Source organism: Typopeltis vanoorti, chromosome 1 (genome assembly GCF_054136105.1).
Source record: "Typopeltis vanoorti isolate ZY-2024b chromosome 1, IOZ_Tvanoo_1.0, whole genome shotgun sequence".
Taxonomy (NCBI): Eukaryota; Metazoa; Arthropoda; class Arachnida; order Uropygi; family Thelyphonidae; genus Typopeltis; species Typopeltis vanoorti.
In genome coordinates this window covers 15,239,620-15,260,201 of record NC_143549.1, presented here as the reverse complement: position 1 = coordinate 15,260,201, position 20,582 = coordinate 15,239,620, and the positions used below count along the sequence as shown (strand labels likewise).

General features: G+C 36.1%; 1 protein-coding gene across 1 annotated transcript in view; it reads left to right on the top strand.

Moving 5' to 3' along the window:
• Nucleotides 1-17,782, top strand: part of LOC150109802 (uncharacterized) — a 57,679-nt gene extending 39,897 nt beyond the window's left edge. Inside the window, exons 4-5 of the mRNA XM_090396221.1 lie at nucleotides 9,548-9,634; nucleotides 17,683-17,782. Coding sequence (XP_090252347.1) covers nucleotides 9,548-9,634; nucleotides 17,683-17,782 — 187 coding nt within the window. The remainder of the gene's footprint in view (nucleotides 1-9,547; nucleotides 9,635-17,682) is intronic.
• Nucleotides 17,783-20,582: the final 2,800 nt, after the last annotated feature.

Genomic DNA, 20,582 nt, shown 5'->3' with positions numbered 1-20,582 from the left:
TATACGGGAGTAGGCGAGGCCATTTAGCCCTATCTAACTTTTGGAGACTGAGTGGGCAGTTCAATCTCCACTGGTACCCAATCAGAGATAGATGGCCCAAAGCTATCACTAATTAAGCGGTACGCAGTGAAGAGAGATGGCTCAAATGTGCCGCCATCTCGTGGTCCCTAACCCTAACACAATATATTTAATGTCTGAAATAATGTGGGTTCTACGGTCGATTTTCTTGAGTTTACAGGACGAAAAACCCGAGTTTCCGGGAGGGGAAACCCTCTTGCCCGTTCCAGAGATCGACTAACTCGGGAACCGGTCGAAAAAAGGCTTAGAAAAATTTCCTCTAGTCGCCGACTAGACTGGAAACCAAGTCTTCCTTCGTGCGGCCAAGCGCCGTGGTATGCAAACGCCACATCCACTGAGCTATACAGGCTCTCTAAAGAATTTGAACATCAAAATAATATAGAAGATAAATGGAAGATAATTAGAACACAATCATCAACGCAGCAGAAGAAATAATAGGGAAATATAAAAGGTGTTTAGGGACAGCGCAAAGTAATGGTTCTGCAAAAGGACGGAAATGGCAACGACAACGGCACCAGACTATGGCTTTAGGCAACTGGCAAATCTTTTCTCTGACAGGGAAGGAGAGAGGAACTGATCGAGGAAGCCAAGCACTACCAACTAGATTTAGTTGGGCTTTCTTCGACCAAGAGGAGAGCGCTGGAACTGTCGACCTGGATGACGGGTGGAAGCTCTACTACTCTGGTGTGAGCCCGACAATGTCTGATCAGGTGGGTGTGGGGATACTCACAAGCCCCTTGTGTTGCTGAGTGGATCCCACTTGGGGACGGCTATGTGTGTTAAGGCTCGAGATGAAAAACCACAACTTGGCTGTGGTGCAAGCCTATGCACCTAATCTGCAGTCAGAATACTCTGCCTTCCTAGAAGAAGTGGATGCTGCTTTTGACAGGGTGGCAGACATGGAATCAGTCCTGCTAATGGGTGACTTTAATGCATATGTTGAAACAGATGACCAGACATGGAGAGGTGTGGTTGGAGGAATAGAGAACCTGACCTTAGCACGAATGGGTTGAAATTATTGGACTTCTGCTTTACTAACAGCGTGTCCATAATGAATATCTTCTTCCAGCACCAAGAAGTACATAAGTATACCTGGTACAGGGATACACTTGGACAAAGGTCTTTGATTGGCTTCGTTATAGTCTCAACAGACCTATTTTCCTCAGTGTTGGACATTCATGTGAGGAGTGGGACAGAACTGTCAACTGACCACCACCTTGTTGTCTGCACTCTATGCGGCTACAGAAACCAAATGCTACCAGCAACGCGGGTAGACCTAAGCAGCTATACCGTGTGAAATAGGAGACATTGGCAAATGAGGCTGTGAGTAAGAATTTTGCAGATAACTTCTCCTCCAGGTTCAAAGGGATTGCCAAACATGCTGCAAATGTTGAAGAGGAGTGGAAGCTGTTCAGAACAGCTGTCACTGCCTCTGCACTCTCATGCTGTGGCAGAAAGTGGCTCGGCGTGGCGACGGGCAGTGAGCAAAGTATACCTTGGTGGAATCAAGAGGTCCAAAAAACTGTCCAAGCAAAATAGGAGGCTTACCTAACATGGCTTAGGGTCAGGTCACCTGAGATGCGTTTCTGGTACACTCAGGCGTGAAAAGCTGCTGCTGTGGCAGTAAAGACAGCAAAGCAGAACGCTTGGGAATCCTTTGCAGAAAGATTAGACTCATCCTATGCAAATGCAAACAAAGTATTCTAGTAGACCATCAGCCGCCTTCGAGGGAGGAAATCGTGCACAACAAGGGCAACTAAGACCTCTGACAGTGCACTGTTAACAACCGAGAAGGATATCCTCCACAGATGGAGAGAATACTTTGAGAGCCTTCTCAATCCAGGCGGCACAGCAGCTGTGGACATTCAAGAGGTGCAGATCGGGGCGATGACTAGTCTCACAGCAGAAGAGGTCCATTTGGCAATAAAATCGCTAAAATCGGGCAGGGCTGCTGGCGATGATGAAATTCGGCCCGAAATGCTAAAAGCCTTAAATCGAGACGGTGTTCTCACGAGTGTGTCAGGCTGCTTGGATATCTGGGCGAGCCCCAAAACAGTGGCAGACAGGTATAATAATACTACCAGACTTCAAGAAGGGAGACCACAGAGATTGCAGAGGTGCAGGAGCATAGTTGAGTCAAAGCTTCAAGAAGAACAATGTGGCTTTCGTCCTGGTAGAAGCACAACTGACCAAATCTTCACTTTAAGGCAAGTCTTTGAGAAATCTTTGATTTTGTGCCAAGAATGTCTACCCATGTTTTGTGGACTTGGAGAAGACATATGACCGGGTTCCTCGGGATAAGCTTTGGCAAGTAGTACAGGAGTATGGAGTGGATGGCCAACTATTAGCCGCTATCAAGTCCCTGTATGAATGCCCGGAGTTTTGTGTAAGGGTAAACAGCACAGTCTGAACTTTTTAGTCTCCGTTGGTCCCTGCCAAGGGTGTGTTTTGTCACCCCTCCTTTTCATAATATTTATGGACTGAATTGATAGGCACAGCTGAGGCAGTGACTGTGTCAGAAATAGAAGATGCAGCATTGGACGGCTGTTTTTGCAGATGACCTAGATTCCATCTTCCACAGATTACCTCCAGCAGACCCTGGATAGGTTTGTAGCTGTTTGTGCAGGGAAGAAGATCAGTGTGGCGAAAACGGAAACATTTGTGGTCTCAAGACAACCATCCCAGTGCACTCTACATGTGAGTGGAGTCCCACTTAGGCAGGTGGAGAAGTTTAAATACCTTGGGTCCATATTCACGAGTGATGGAAATTGGGACGTAGAGCTAGATACTCGAATTGGCTCAGCAAGCGCAATATTGCGGGAGCTTGGCCATTCGGTAGTATTGAATCCGCAGTTAAGCCAGAAGGCAAAGCTGGCCGTCTTCGATACAGTCTATGTCCCCATCCTCATCTATGATCATGAGAGTTGGGTAATGACCGAAAGAATGCGGACACAAATCCCATCGGCTGAAATGAGGTTCCTGCGAGGGGTTGCAGGACTGACAAGACTCGATAAAGTCAGAAGCTCTACATTTCGGGAAATCCTCAATACTCAACCGCTGTTTCTCCGTGTTGAAAGATCACAGTTACAATGATACGGGTACCTGGTCAGAATGACACAAGAGAGCCTCCTCCAGTAGGCCCTCTTTGCCAAGCCAGTGAATGTGTCCGAAATGACACAGTCACTGGCTTGGAGAGGGTGGGAGACCACGTGAAAGGCCAAGGACTCGATGGATAGATTATATCCAGAGCCTTGAATGGACACGTCTGGGAGTCCCACCAGAATACCTGAGCTTGGTGGCGGAGGATCATGACCATTGGAAGTTCCTTTTGCAGTTGCTGCCCCCACAACCCAATTAGGAAAAGTGGGCCTTGAAGATGGATGGATATAAAAGAATCAAAAAGGAATGATTTGATGATGAATGCAGGACAGCAATAGAAATTAAAATTAAAGCAAGAAAAAAATGTATACAAAGAAATACAAGAGCTAATAGAGAAAAATATCAAGAAAAGAGAAAGGAAGCAAATAAAATATGTAATCAAATGAAAAAAGAGATGAAGAAGAGGAAAATAGAATTAATGAGTGAATATAATAAAACAACGAAATTAGAAAATATTATAAAGAAATTAATTCATTAGTACAAAATTTTAATCCTCAAGTAATCTGATATAGGATAAAAAAGGGAAAATAATAACTGAAAAAGAAGTAGTCGTGAAGAGATGGAGAAAGTATTTTGAAGAATTGTTATCAGAAGAAGAAATTAACGATAATGAAGATGAAGATAGGAATCTGAGCGAATTTAGAATAATGAAGAAAAAATAATAGAGCCAACTTATGAAGAAGTAGCTAAAATTATAAAACAGATAAAAAAAACTTTAAAGCAGTACAGATGGAATAGCAGGGTAGCTTATCAAGAATGCGGGAAAACCATTATGAGAAAAAAAAAATCTGGCAGTTAATAATTGAAATATGAAATGAAGAAAAATTACCCAGGAATGTAAAATAGGAGTGATTCAAAAATATAAAAATATATAAACAGGGAGATAAACTGAATTGTAGTAATTATAGAGGAATCACATTGCTAAAATGTAACATATAAAATTTTACAAGTTTAATAAATAGTAGATTAGAACCATATGATGAAGAAATTTAAGGAGATTACCAATCTGGTTTTAGATCAAATAGATCCACCACTGATAATATATTTATGTTAAGAAATATACATGAAAAATATATCGAATATAATATATAATAATATATTGATTTTTAACAGGCTTTTGATAAAGTAAATAGACAAAAATGATTAATAACCTTAAAAGATTGAGAATCCCACAAAAATTGGTTAGAATGATTGCAATAACAGGGTTAAAATACAAGATGAGTTAACAGAAGATTTCGAAATAAGTTACGGAGTGAGACAGGGAGATGCTCTGTCTGCCAGTTTGTTTAATTTGACACTTGAATATACAATAAGATGACTCGATATAAGAGGCTATATTAATATAAATCTGTACAGATTTGTGCATATGCAGATGATATTGCAATAATTAGTTGTACCAAAAAAGATTTAAAGATAAAAAGTTAAAAGAATTAGATTTAAATTCAAAAGAAGTTGGTTTACAAATTAATGAGCAAAAAACTAAATATATGCAATATGTAAGAAATGGAAATAGAATAGCCTCTAAGTATAGATGGTTATAATTTTGAATCAGTAAATCATTTTAAATATCTAGGATCTCTAATAACAGTAACGAATAACATAGCAGAAGAAATAAATAATAGAATAATAGTTGGAAATTGATGCTATCACATGCATAAAAGATTATTGGGTAATAAAGCTAAGATAAGAATTCTAAACTAAAAATTTATAAATCGATTATTAAACCAGTAATAACATATTAATGTGAATCATGGACTCTATCCCAAAAAGAAGTAAAAAACTTTTTTTTTCCTTTCAAAAATTAAGGATTTTTGAAAGGAAAATAATGAGAAAAATTTACGGACCAATTACTGTACGTCCACAGATGCGAGACCCTTCGACACTTCTGCGCATGTCAGAAGAAGGATAATCCATTGTGGGATGAATTATTTATTATTACACGTCGGTAAATTAACTTTTCTTTTATGAACATCGAAGTTTTTAAAGTGGCAACTATTTTGCTTGGTAACAGTTGGAAAATTTTACGTTTATGCACGTGATTTGGTATGTTGGTAACGAATTTGTACATCACCTTTTTTATTTCTCCCCTTCAACATGAATTGACTCTTCTTGACACCGAGACAACTGCGGGTCTCGGATCTGTGGTCGGACAGTAAAGAGAAGAATGACAATTGGAGAATAAGAACAAATAGTGAAATTAACGAATTAATAAATGGAGAAGATATTGTTAGATTTATTAAGGCACAAAGAATAGTATGGATAGGCCATTTAGAAAGGGTGGAAGAAAGAAGAGGAGTTAAAAATATATATAAATGTAAAATAATTGAACAAAGAAGAAGAGGAAGAGCTAAAAAGAGATGGTCAGATGAGGTTGAGAAAAACCTTGGAATTCTTAAAGTTAAGAATGGAAAAGTACTGCATTGAACAGAGTAGAATGGAAAAATATTGTGAAGCAAGCCAAAACCTACAAAGGGTTGTAGAGTTAAACGAAGAAAAGGTCCTAGTACAGAGTCCTAGGGAACTATGCGGATCACCCTAATTTTCCCTTTGAGTCCACTCCATCATACACAAACTCGTGTCTATCAGCCAATCCCTATCCATGCCACCAGCCTCATATCCATTCCCATTTGCTCCAACTTAAGTAATAGTTTTCCATGTAGTATTCTGTCAAATGGCTTTGCAAAGTCACTTTGCAGTGTCATGTGTGTAGCCATTTCCAATTCTCATGCCACTTTATTATAAAATGTGAATAAATTACTAAGGAAGGCCCTACCTTTTAGAAATCCATACTTTCCCTTATAGAGTAACTTATTCCTGTCCACCCATTCCCGAATTTTATCTTTAACTAATTTTTCCAATACTTTCACCAGTTCTCAGAAATGCTAATTGTTTTGTAATTTTGCTACTTTTATCTTGTAGTTACTTCTATGTAATGGAACTAATTAATCCTAGTTTTACTTCTTTGGAACCTTTCCAGAGCTGAGACTTATAATGAACAACTTCGTCAGAGTCACTACGAGTTCATTTGCATATTCTCGTATCCCTCGAGCTGATATATCGTCTATCCAGATGCTGTATTCACATTGATATTTTTCAATATGTTGAGAAACTCTAGTTAATCTACCACAATTCTCACGTCAAAATATGTTACAAAATTCTGATTTTGTAACATACATGCTGTAAATTTACTTCTTGTCGAGAATTGAGGAAAGGGGGGGGGGGATTGCACCTAAACAAGTTTCATATAGAATATCGTTTGAATGTGCTGACACAATAGCTAGATAAGGAACAATGTTGCTGTTCATTACATGGGCAACACACAGAACAACATACTCCATAAGACTTCCATAAACCATTTTCTTTTCTCGTTCTGATCTTTTATCTATGGGCTCATGCAATAATTATACAGTTAACTCATTGCAACCACTTAATTATCTAACATAAATACTTTTAATGAAACATGGTCAATAGACATATTTAAATTACTTTCATGGTTTACGCATGTAACAAAAATTATATAGACTTTTATTCGATAACTTCAATATATTTCATCCAAGGTTACTTGGGCATCGTGTGAGAGAGAGAGAGAGAGAGAGAGAGACCGTTCAAAATAAATAAATAATAAAAACATGAGTTTCAACAAGTCATAAATCATGCATATACTAGCTGATGTCTCGGTTGCAGCTGAAGTATATAATAATTATTACGTGACACCTCCAAGGAGTCCAAAGACTCATCGAGGGAGGATACCTACTCAGCTCTCCGTCTCCACCACTCAGTCCACCAACTACAGCGAACCGCATCATCTACATCGACCATCTACTACTAATATTTTCACATAAATATCCGTTCCTACGACGGGATTCGAACCCGCAGCCTTTTTGATGGACAGCAGATACGCTAACCACTCGGCCAAGTCGGTACTTCAGTATATAATATTAAAGTTCAAAGGAACAATTGTAGAACGTTTTGTATATAAAAAAAAATTTAAATAATTATTAATTAAAATTTTTGTGAATAACTAATAGTGATCACTTCCCAAAACTTGGTTACTGGCATTCAGTCTGATCATCAGTTTTGTAGCTTTTTTTACATGTTTCTAAGAAAAGACGATCAAATTTCAATTCACTGAAAAATTAACTCTTTGTCTGGTTCCAAAGAACTCTATTCCTAGTGTCCGTAGCGTTAGAAGTAAGGCGAGACTTATTGGTTTCCAAAAATTAATATAGTCTTGATGTTCTTCAATTCTAATCAAGGCATTTCTGGTCATTCTGTCCAAAATAGGAAAGATAACATGAGCAGGGTAATTGAAAGACACATGGTAAGGAAAAAGGTGGTAATGTATCCTTTGTTGATGGTAGGAAGGAAGACAATTTTCGAGCTGGTTTGAAGAAAACATATAGATTGAACTTACAAAGAGTCTTTGCTATTTGTTTGGAGATTCCTTTAAGGTGAGGTATTGAAATCCTATTCACATTGGATTGTAGTCTGGTAGAAGAAATAATTATCAATAATTTCTTGAATAGTACTTATGTTGTGTCCATTACATATTGGATTGCTTTTAATTTTAGTGACTTCATTTAACAAAAGGGAATCAAAGAGCAGGTCGTATGAGCTCTGTGTACACGACTCTTGATAATATCCATTTTCTGTGATTCGATGGTGGGAGGACGAGTGAATGTTTATGTATGTATCTGCCAGTAAATGTTGGCTTCTGATTAACTGAACATTCAAGATGACCTATGCGATTATGAATTATTAAAGTATCTACAAGGTAGTTGGTTATTGGATTCACGTTCAATAGTGAACTTCATACGGGAATACAAGGAGTTTCTTTTCTCTAGGAACTGAAGTAATTCTGACCTCGGTATGGGACCAAGTTCGCTACTGAACCTGAATCCAATAACCAACTACCCTATCTCTCTCTCTCTCCGCTTTGTGGAGGCCTTGGACCGGTTTGAAAAAATTTCATGTTTAGTCTCTACAGCGGAGTTTCCCGACTTTCTTTAAAAAAAGTAAAAAAATACAAAAAAAATATATATATAAAATCCTTAGCTCGCCCACTCTAGAAATGTACTAAAAGTTTACAAATAATTTCGTGGGTGAGAGCAACATGAAAAAAAAAAAACTTTCCTTACTTTGTGGTTTACTGCTGTCTGAACAATGAGCCGAAAACAAAAGATTTGAATTTTTCCTTTTCATTTTGTTGAAATATTTGAAGCAATTGTGATATACTTGTATTTGACTATAATTGTGTTGTAGTTATTGTGTGTAAAACGTCATTAAATTTACAAGAAAAGATTAGGTGGTTTACGTAGATGAGGATATAGTTGCCTGTTTTGCTTTGTGTCTCTTGGCTGTTTCCTCTTAATATTGTTGTTGTCTTTTTAATTGTGTTTTATATTATGTGTTATGTAGTTCACTGTGTTTTTTAAAGATTTTTTCCTTGAACGTTTCTGTTTCCTTATGTGCATAGTGTTTTACTATTTACTGAGTATACTGTCACGTGTCCGAAGGGAGAGTTGGCTTGAGTCACATGACTATTGCGCTGGTCATGTGATTTTCTGGGATTCTCAGTTATCGGAGAGAAAGAGATGCCTGCCTCCCAGACTTGTTCTGGCACTGCACACGCTGTCGCAGTTTGACTTCCGTCAGAAATTTTGTCATTCCTGTTGCAAGCCTGCTCCCTCGTGCATGTAAAGAGGTTCTACATCAATACGAATTGTAATCACTAATCCTGTTGTCTTACAAAATTCATACAAACTCTATCGTCGCTTTCGTTTCTTTCTTTCATCATCCCAAACTTTCCTATTACTTCGTGTTCTCATCTTCTTCTTTTATTGGTATCATAATTTTTTTTTGTGTGGATTTGAGAAAAATTCTTAATCAGTATGAGAATCATCTTGTACATAAACCTGTATTTTCATATGCGAGGTTGTTTTTTTCCCCTTCTAATTTTAGTGAGAGTAATCTTGATGATATTAGAATCATTTCTGTTATTGAATTTAAACAAACTACAGATGGTAGAAGAATACAGATGTTATTTCCAGAATGCAGAATTGTTAACTTCGCCTACTTCTGCTTAATTTTCAATGTTAATGTAATAAACATACTGGTGACGAAAATAAAGTCATTAACAAAGATCTCATGATACAAATCATGTATCTTTGACTCATCAAACGTACTGCAACCTAGAATTTAAAAAAAAAAAAAAAAAAACAGTGAGCTATTAACGATCGCGTATATTTTATTTATACGAAGCTGTTCTCCTAAATTTAACATCATAAAAATCATTTCTTTTCTTTATCAGAAAAGCTGCAGATCAAGGTCACCCTCACTCAGCCTATAACCTCGCAGTGGGTCACATGCAAGGTTATGTTACTGATGTTAAGCCAGGGTAAGTATCAGGGAGAATTCAAATTCTTTATATATACTAGTTAGTAATTCCAGTTCTTTACAGATTGGCATTATTTTTAGCTCTAGTGAAGTCAGATCTGCCTTCTCTGGTTTGGCTCATTTACACTAAAGAGGCTCTGATATACTAAGCCAGCATTCCCATTGTCCAAGGAAGTAATCCTAGTTTCAGAAAATGCCGAACACACCAAGTACGTGGTACATGACCACTGACTAAGTTTTAAAAGAGGTAAACCGTGAGTAGACATATCGGTACACAATAAATAACTCACGTAGAAAGATTATTTATTAGGATCAAGATTATTATTCATCCTAGGATCAAGTTTACCCTAGAAGTAGAATCAAATAAGCAGTTAGCCTTTTTAGATCTTCTAATTGATGATGATAACCTACATTTCTCAGTTTATAGAAAGAAGACTCATACAGGCCGTTATATCCATGTGGAATCTCATCACCATCCCAGTCAAAAGGCAGGAACTATTAAAACACTGGTTCATCGGGCCCACTCCTTTTGTTCTACAGACGATCTTTTACAGAAAGAACTACAATACATAACTTCTTCCTTTCTATCTAATGGTTATAAGAATTGCTTCATTAAAAGAACTTTGAGTAGTTTTAATATGTCTTCCTCTTCAAACACAGAGGAAACAACGCGCATTACTATCCCTTATGTACAAGGCATCAGTGAACGTATAGCAAAAGTTTTAAAACCACTGAATATTTTTGTTGCCTTTCGACCGTTTAGAAAAATCTCCACCTTTCTCACTTCTCCTAAGGACAAGCTTCCACATCTTAATCATCCAGGTGTCTACCAGATTCCGTGCTCTTGTGGATTATCTTATTTCGGACAAACGGGAAGATCTGCCTCTATTCGGCTAGAAGAACACCAATCTTATATTGAATACTTTAAACCTGAAAAATCTGGACTTTCTGAACATGCCATCTTCACTAGACACAGAGTTCATTGGAGAAAGACAAGAGTTCTTCACAAAAGTCAGTTTCTCATGGAACGCCTTTATAAAGAAACATGTGAAACTCTACTTCATTCTCCTAACTTAAACAGATCCGACGGCTTACGTCTATCCCCTTTATGGGAGATAGTACTTTACAAATCAGCTAATCTTTCCTAACTTTTTATTGTATTTTTATTTTATTTTATTTTTATTTATTTTTATTTTTTTTTAAATTTTTTATTTTTATTATTTTTTTATTTTTTAGGAAAGTTATTGACCTTTTTAGTTATCTTTACACCAGCTACTTAGGTGGCGCTTTTTGGAATTGTCAGTTAGTGTTTAATTTTGAGCTTAATGTACTGAAGATGCTTGTGACACACAGGCGAAAATTATACTAATAAATAATCTTTCTACGTGAGTTTTTTCCGTTATTTATTGTGTAATGACCACTGACTATCATTGAAATGTTCAGAGAGCAGAGGTTCTGGCTTCGGTTTCCACCAATCTTCAAAAACATGCACTGTGAATAATCCCCTCATGCCTGAACTATTTTCGTTGGTACAGCAAATAAAGCGGTACTGCAAAATGCTATCACGCAGTGCAGGAAAGGAACCTGACCTGATGATAGCGTGGGGACTTCCCAATCATTTAGCGCGTAATCTACCAGATCATACCTAAAGGAAGACAGCTCGAAAAGTATATTCTTTCACTGCATTTTCCCGTACTTTTTTTTTTTTTTACATTTTTGAAACACCATCATACCAGTAAATTTAAAAATTATATAGTGTGAACATATCAAAAAAAAAAAAATCTGAAAATATTTTGTATAGCACCTGAAGTTAGAGAAGTATGTGGACCAGGTTGATATATCTTAGCAAAATGAGCAGTCGTTAATTGAACAAGCTTCTGACACTCGAGTACCATCTGCATTCAGTAAAATTATTCCTACACATTCATTCTTTCTTTTTCTTGCGGCATAGCGAGAAACCTAATTTCTTTTCATACTCCAATTTAGCTTTTCGCACAATATTCGTTACTTTTCTGGCTTGCGCTTTATATATTTTCATAACTCCTCTCACTCTTATTCTCACGATATTCGTTCCACATCATCTTCTTGTGGATCTCTTGCTTAATAAGGTTACTCATTCATTTCACTCCCACCCTGTTTATTCTTGGAACTCTAGCCATATATTGAGATACTGCATCATTTATCATAAAGTTAGTTTTATCATAAACTCGTAAAGTTTGTCATAAAGTTAGAGGCCATGACTGGCACAAAATCCGTATTTTGTAGCAGTAATTTTATCTTAAACATCAAAAAAATTCACCGATTTTCTGGATAAAAGACAAAAGCATGAAAAATATTTATATATGTGACAGATGTATATCAGTTCATTATGAGACAGAAGAAAAACTAAACATACATGAAATTGATTGTAGGAATAATAATCCCACATACATTACATTACCTAAAATAAACGAAAAACTAGAATATCCTTTGATTACTTTTAAAAATTTCAGTCATTCTTCAAAAGTTCATTTTCTAATACTGTATATGTAGATTCTGAATGTATTCTTAAAAAATAGATACATGTCAACCTAATCCTAACCAATGATATATGAAGCATTATTAGAAACGCTAACCTACACCCTCTGTCCAAAAAGAAACCGGACTTTTCGAAAATAGAAGAAACTAGTGGCGCCACTAGTTTCTTTTTATTAGTTTATCTTGTATCTTTTTGTTGCCGAAAGCGGCAACCTTCATTAGTGTTGTGTCAACTATTTATGACATTTGTTTCTTTACAAGCCGAATTATAGTGCCAAGAGTGACAGTGTGTTTTGACGAACGATCCCAAAATGAGTTTCTAACAGAGAGTTGCGATTGTGTTAAACTTGGTAAAAGTTTTACCGAAACGCATCGAATTTAACACAATTGCAGCTCTGTTTGAAACTAATTTTCGGATCGTTCGTCAAAACACACTGTCACGCTTGGCACTATAACTCGGCTTCTAATGAAACAAATGTCATAAACAAGTTTACGTACTGAAGTTTACGAGTGGTTTAAGCGATTTTAAAGTGGTCGTGAGACGCTTGAGGACGACTAAAGCCGGACTGTCCAAAAACTGTACCGAGCAAAGTTAACATCAAAAAAGTGCATGATTTCATCAAAGAAAACCCGAAATCGTCCGTTAGATTGATTGAAGATGAATTGGGGATTCCAAAATCAACTGTGCACAATATTTTGGGCCTTCATAAATTGAATTCGCGATTTGTTCCCCACAAGTTGACCGACGACCAAAAAAAGTATCGAATTGAAGACTGCAAGGACCTCATTAAAACCGCTCGTGAGGACTCAAACTTCCTTGAAACGATCGTTACTGGTGACGAAACGTGGTGTTTTGAGTATGAGCCCGAAACAAAGCGCCAAAGTACAGAGTGGAGACCACCAGAAGAGGAGCATCTGAAAAAAGTAGCTTGGAGAAGTCAAAAGTAAAGACAATCCTGATTTGTTTCTACGATTCTAAGGGCATTATCCACAAAGACTTCGTTCTGCCTGGCAAAACGGTCAATGGTGAGTTTTATCTCGAAGGTTTGAAGCGATTCATAGCGAGAATTCGTCACATACGGCATGAATATCGTGATGCAGGCAGCTGGCCACTTTTGCACGATAATGCACCATCTTCGTTCGAACATTGTGAGACAGTTTTTGAGCAAAAATCAAGTTTGTGTGTTGGATCACTCGCCGTATTCACTTGATTTAGCACCCTGTAACTTCTTTCTCTTCCCCGACTTCATTTGCCGATGAAAGGAAAGCGATACGACACCATTGAAAACGTTGATTTTTCAATTTTTATTTATTTTAATAAATAAGGGTCGTGGTTACTGCTGTTCAAGCAGCAGTAACCACGACCTTCAACAGCATCCCAAAAACCGATACAAAAAACTTATTTAACTAATTAATTGACCGTGCCAAACGCTGTATCGAAGCTGAGGGAGAGTATATTGATTGAAATAAATTATTTGAATAATTATAATTGGTCTGTGTTTTATTTTCTATCAAAAGTTCAGTTTCTTTTTGGACAGAGGGTGTACTCCTTTTGCCTTATTTCTAAACTTCTCCTTCCACCATAAAATCCATTCATTTTAGAACTTGAAAATGAAGAAAAATTACCTTTCCCAGACGTTCTAATTTCGAAAAAAGCAGGAGGCATCTCTTAACGAATACCGTAAGTCCACTAATACAGGTCATTATCTACATTTCTCTTCGTACCACCATATGTCGAAAAAATTAGGTATTGTACTTACACTGAAAAAGAGCGCGATCTCTGTTATAAGAGATGAAGGAACATTAAAAAAGAATCACATTCTCTTCTCCAACTATTGGTCAGCAATCGATGTTCTAAAAATATGGTACAAAGAATACTATTATCTTCTTCCTCTCCACATCAGATCCATGACTTTCACTACAGAGACTAGGTTTCCATCCCTTATATTGGCAAACGTTCTCTAAAAATCGACAATCCCCTGAAATCTCATGATCTAAGAATGGCCTTCAAACCCATTGTGACTGTACGAACTCTGTTATGCTCGTCTAAGGACCACAACCATTTCAACAAACATCTTGGAGTTTACAATATTCCATGTTCTTGTGGCCTTACTTACATAGGGCAAACAGCTAGAAGTTTAGAAATAAGGCGAAAGGAGTATATTGAAGACGTCAATAGCAACAGAGAAGACAGCTCAGGCTTGGTATCTCATTTCTCCCACACTCACCACAATATTGAATGGGACAAGAGCTCCATGCTTTACATGGGAGACTACTTCAGGGCCCTCATCATTAAAAAAGCTATGATGGTGATCCACTCACAAGGCACAATAGAAACCAAGGAATGATTTTATGTGACATTTGGAAGTCACTTATTAGATCTTTCATCACATCAGACTTTTAATTTTTGTAATTTTTCTGCGAACGATTTTGCACACCTACCGAAATGACTGACGCTTGTCAGCTTCCACCCTCCAGGTTTTTCTGTTTTTACTTTTATTTTTGTGTAATGGTTCCTATATATTCAGTTTTTAGTTATGTAATGATTCTGCTACATAAAGGGGCTCCAGGACTGAGGTAGCAAATTATAGACCAATCAGTATATCGGGAGTGGTGGTTAAGGTTCTGGAGAAATTGATAAAAATTAGAATTCAGGACTGGGTGGACAGCAATATGATACTTTATAAGGGGCACCATGGTTTTGTGAAGGGTAGATCTTGCCTTAGCAATTTGCTCACTTTCTATAAAGAAGTAACAATGGAGTTGGATAAAGGAAATCCTTTTTCAGTGATCCTGCTGGACTTTTCAAAGGCATTTGACAAGGTTACACATGGAACTCTGTTTCATAAATTGGAGCAAATGGGTATGTATCCGAGGCTAGTGATTTGGATTAGAGGGTGGCTAGTGGATCGATATCAAAGAGTGGTTTATGGTGGAGCTGAGTCCAGTAGAAGGCAGGTGACTAGTGGTGTGCATCAGGGCTCAGTGCTTGGTCCTCTATTATTTAATTTGTACATCAATGATATTGGGAATACTTTGAAAGGAGATATCCACTTGTTTGCTGATGATAGAAAACTGGGAAGAGCGATAGTTAATTCAGATGAGATGGATATCTTGCAGGATGACTTAAATAGGCTGACGGTTTGGGCTAAACTAAATGGCTGTCAGTTCAATGTGGCCAAGTGTAAGGTGATGCACTTCGGAAGGATGAGATCAAATGCTGTTTACTGTATTAATGGAACTGAACTGCAAGAAATTGATGAGACTAGGGACTTGGGAGTTATTGTGGACAGAGAACTTAAATTTCGAGGGCATATTGCAAAGGTTGCCAAAACTTCACATCGGATTACATGGTTATTGAAGAACACACTGACAAGCAGGGATAAGGAAGTGATTGTCCCACTTTATAAGGCATTAATAAGACCCCATTTGTACTATTGTGCACAGATCTGGTCACCTGGATTCAGGTGACCAGATTCAGAGGCGGGTGACGAAAATTGTGTCTCCTACTAGGATAGATTGAAGGTCTGTGGCTTCAAAAACTAGTTGATAGACATAGGTGAGGAGATATGATAGAGGCATATAAATTATTAAAAGGGTTTTATAGGATTGATACTAATACTTTTTTAAGATCAGTGCAGGAAGGAAGATAACGAAGGATCATCCCTAGAGATTGTGTAAGAGTGTGGTTAACAAGGGTGTTAGAACGAGATTTTTGTTTGGAGGGTTGTAAATGGGTGGAATACATTGCCAGAGGTGGTTGTGAATGCTTCATCTGTGAATGAGTTTAAGAGGAGGTATGACAGGTATTATGTGAATAACTAACCGTTATTCACACAATACCTGTTGTTGTTGTTATTATGTTGGGTCTCCCACAATAAGTCTTCTGACTCCATGGAAGCACTTTATATAATAATAATAATACTCATAATTTGAACATCATCTTTGATGACTATCGCTCTACCTAATTGTGCATGATCTGTAAACAACTGAATATTTCATTTCAGATTATTTTCGATATTACTGATTAGATTAAATAACAGTGGTCGAAGTGTGAACTATCACAAGTGTCATTCGTCATAATCTTTCTACAGGACTGTGTATCTGCATAAACTACTGTCTGATATTTGATGTAACTTATTTATCAGGATCAGTGGCACACCCAGAGGGCGGGGGGGGGAGAAGGGACTCTTCCCTTCAAAGAAAAAGAGAAAAAAACACTAGAAAAATTTCCAAAAATCTTTTCCAAGTTAAAATTAATTTTTTTTTTTTTATTTATGTTGTGTCGTGTTTTCTATTTCTATACTACTTATGAATTAGCGATCATTGCAGATGCTCAGTCATAGGTCGTATGCGATGCGTAGTGTATATTCTTAAATCGTCAACTCAACTCCCCCCCCCCCAAGATTAAGCCCTGAGTGCGCTACTGATCAGAATTCCATGTGGTATCCTATCAAATGCCTTTGTGAAGTCCAAGAGTTTGACTGTGGAGTCATTACTTTTATCCATCTTGGCTCTCACCTTATTATAGAAAGTAAGTTATTGAAGCATGACCTATCCCTCAGAAAGCCATGATGATGAAATTACATATTGCTCACACTTGATAAAATAAGAATGAAGACGAATATGAATTCTTGTCAGGTTTAACACTTATAAATGAAATAATTTTTTAAAAATATATCATCTTACTATGGTTTCATTTATATGAGACTCTTATGTCCATTATATGTATGTCATAGATATACACTGCGCAAAACAATTAGCAGATATTTTAGTTTGTCAGATAATTATAAATTTCTACAAATATTTATAACTATTGGGTACTTTATACATGAATAAATATTTCTTACTTATGGATAGGGTGTAATTAATGAGATATTGTTTAAATTATCGATATTTATTACAAATTTAACAAATTATACATTTTAGCATGAAATAATTTTAACAAGAATATCCCCTAATTGTTTCGAGCAGTATATATGCAGTGTCTTTTTGGGAAGACATGCAATGTATGGCACTTTTATTGATGGTGATGTGTGTACTGTACATTTGGATATTTATAATATTCAAGGTTTTTTTTGTATATTTTTTAATGTTTACCCAGTATGCAAATAAGGATACAATTTACATTTGTAAATTCACTATTTTATTGTTAAGATATCTGATATTTAAAACTTTTTTTATATTTGCTATAGAAAATTTTTAATAAAAATTATTAGATACATGTTAATTATTTTTTTCATATACTTGAGCAAAAAATTTATGCTTAATAAACTGTGTGTTATATGTTTAGTTTGCTATTCTTATTCCAAAAACATTATCACACTGTGAGCTAAAAATATCAGTAATATTTTTTTTCGTTTTTTTTTCTTTTCTTTTCATGTCTTTTGAATTTTCAATCTTTCTTGCTAGCAAAGAGTGAGCACCAACAGCCACTCTTTGAAGAAAAAAAAAAAACGAAAAAAAAATTGCATATATGTATATGATGCATTCTGATAATGATTTGTAAGTTGATTTTATTTATCTTACTAGAGAAGCTCATGAACTGATCAAGTATGCTGCAAAGAATGGAGTGGAAGAAGCACATCATGTTCTGAAGAATACCTGTACTAAAGGCTACTGTAACCACTAAAAAAAAATCTGTTGTTAAATGATTATTTTCAAGTATCTCTTTTTTTTTATTACTGTTAAATATAGTTAGAAACTAAATTACAGTTCTAAAAGATAAAAGAAACATGGTGGAAGTTCATACATGAAACAGTAAATGACTCTGCATACTTATTACATGGCATCTCTATTTATATATGTTAAAAGCATATTATGATTGATTGCATAACAATGAATATAGCTATGTAATTAATTATATATAGAGAGAATAAAGAATTTGATCTTGTATGTAGAATGGAAAGGAAGATAAAATTCACAGAGGGTACTTATTCTGTGTCAGGCTGCAACTAATCACCATTGGAACACATACAGCCACCTCCCAACATCCCTTCACAGTACACCTTGAAATCCATAGAAAAACTTTCTTTTCCTCCTCCTTCATCTCTGCTACTGCAGTACTGTGGAAGTCTTCCCCCTGAGGTATTTCCCAAGGAATACAATATACAGGCTTTTAAATTGAATGTCAACAAGTTTCTCCAAAGTGATATCAGGACGCTGGAGTGTTGGTTATGAAGAGCGTTTGAGAGAATGTGGATTACTGAGGTTAGTGGATAGGAGGAATAGTAGAGATATGATAGAGACCTTCAAGTTATTTAAGGAATTTTATCAGATTAATACACAAGGAATTATAAAAAAGAGTGGGTGTTAAGATGGAAAGAATTAGAGGCCTGGAAGCTGTATCAAGATGTGGTGAAGAAATGTGTGAGGAGTAGATTTTTTATGCGGAATGTTGTTAGTGAGTAGAATGCATTGCATTCTACTCACTAACAGTAGAATGCATTGCAGGAGTGCATTGTGAATCCAGGTAGTGTAAATAATAATAATAATAATAATAATAGTTCTTTTTAAGAATGTAAAAATCAATCCAATCTAGCAAAATTCAGTGTTTAGCCAATAGAAGCCACATCTCTCTCTCTCATATGAACTACAATAACATTCAAATATTCAAAAATAATTCAAATATTAGTAGCAAATGGTATAACCCATGCCTGATTAAAAATAAACTTGAGATTCCCATACACTCCCATTTCTAAAAAAACTGACAAGAAAATCTTTCATGCTCTCTTTAGACATAGGAAAATCTTAGAAAAGACAAACAAACAAAAAGCTTACACATTACATTCAAAAAATTCATGTAATCTATCTTGCAGATATATTCTCGAAAATTCTTCAGTCCTTTTTTAGAGACTGAAGAATTTTTCTACATGACGCAGAGACTGCATGACTGTCGTCATGTCTATGACCACCATAATATGGGATTTGTGTAACTTTATTGAAGTTTCTAGCTGGTCTCCATCAGCCAAATTCTGTTTACAACTTCGTGTTGTTAGTAGTTCTATAGCTATGTCAGCCAGTCAAAAAGCATTGAGGCAGAGTTTGGAGTGCAGCATCCACACTTCTTGCATTGACGAAGGCTTGGTTTTTATAATGGGTTTTGCTATCTGGTGAATATGACCACTCTGCTTAAAGAAAACTTCAAATGCCCAAAAACCAGTTTGAATTCCAAAACAAAGGCTCTGTTTACAGTAAAAGAAATCAGAGTAAAAAGAGCAACATTTTTTAAGGTTATAGATTTTATAAAATGTTTTTTCTGTAGTCTAGGTGCTAAATAATACAGGTAACTTCATATAACGTGGATGTTAGGTTCCATAGAAATGGTACGTTATGTAAATCGCATTATGCGACACTCAGATCATATAGAAAAAGTACAGTTAGGTTCCGAAATCGTTTTTTTTTTTATATGATTATATAAACAATGACATATCCCACAAAAAAATATTTTTATTTAATTCAAGTAATTCATGTAAATTCATGTAATTCATATAAACTATGAAACAAATACATAGTATAAAATTATAAAAAACTATAAATTGTACGTAAACTTCATTTCACATAATACATAAATGTTTTAGGCAAAATAAAATAAAGTGTATATTTTAATCGTCGTCACTTTCTTCAAACTAACATTTCATAGATGTTCTTTATTTACGAGTGGCCGGACGTCGTCATCACTTGATATCTCTTGGACATCATTTGTATAATTCTCATTTGCATACTTCGGCTGGTTCAGTTATCAAGAAGTCAGTAATAAGATCTTGCTTACCACTATGCTGCAATTTTTTTTATTAAGTTCATAATACGGAGCTAAACAAACATCCAATTTTCTCGTGAATTTTCCGGAGCGCTCCATTGACAGATCATTATCCATAAAATAACTTTCTTGCCAAATTCAATCCTTCTGCTAATTTCTTTAACGGATTTATCGCAATCAGAATCTTTGGCAGAACTTTCCCCGCCATTTGGTTCGACGTCATCTATTAATTGTACCAGTGGAAAGGCTTAGACGTAGGTTATGCATTTTTTACTAAATAATTTAAGACAACGTCAACAAGGATATACGTTAAAATAAATTTTAATATACTTCAATATTTCGGAAAACGTCACGTTGCCATTTTCAATAAACTTAAAAACAAGACACGTGCACACAGACACAACAAACAGTAAATGAGGATGAAGCAGGAAGCTATTATTTCTCCTAAAGTCCTAGTGGTTCCCCCTAGCGGGCAATATTGGTATTCTTGGGCGATGGAGCTGAAGGTCTTCTGATGTAGGTTTCCCAAATTTGAGGCAGTCTCATGCAGCCAAATTTATTGAGGTTTGGATTGTTTCTTAGGGCTGAAGCTGATTCCATGAAAAGCCGATCATATTTGTATTTACTACGGTGTATTAGCGTGGCTTTCTTCAACCGTATTGCAGGTATCCAG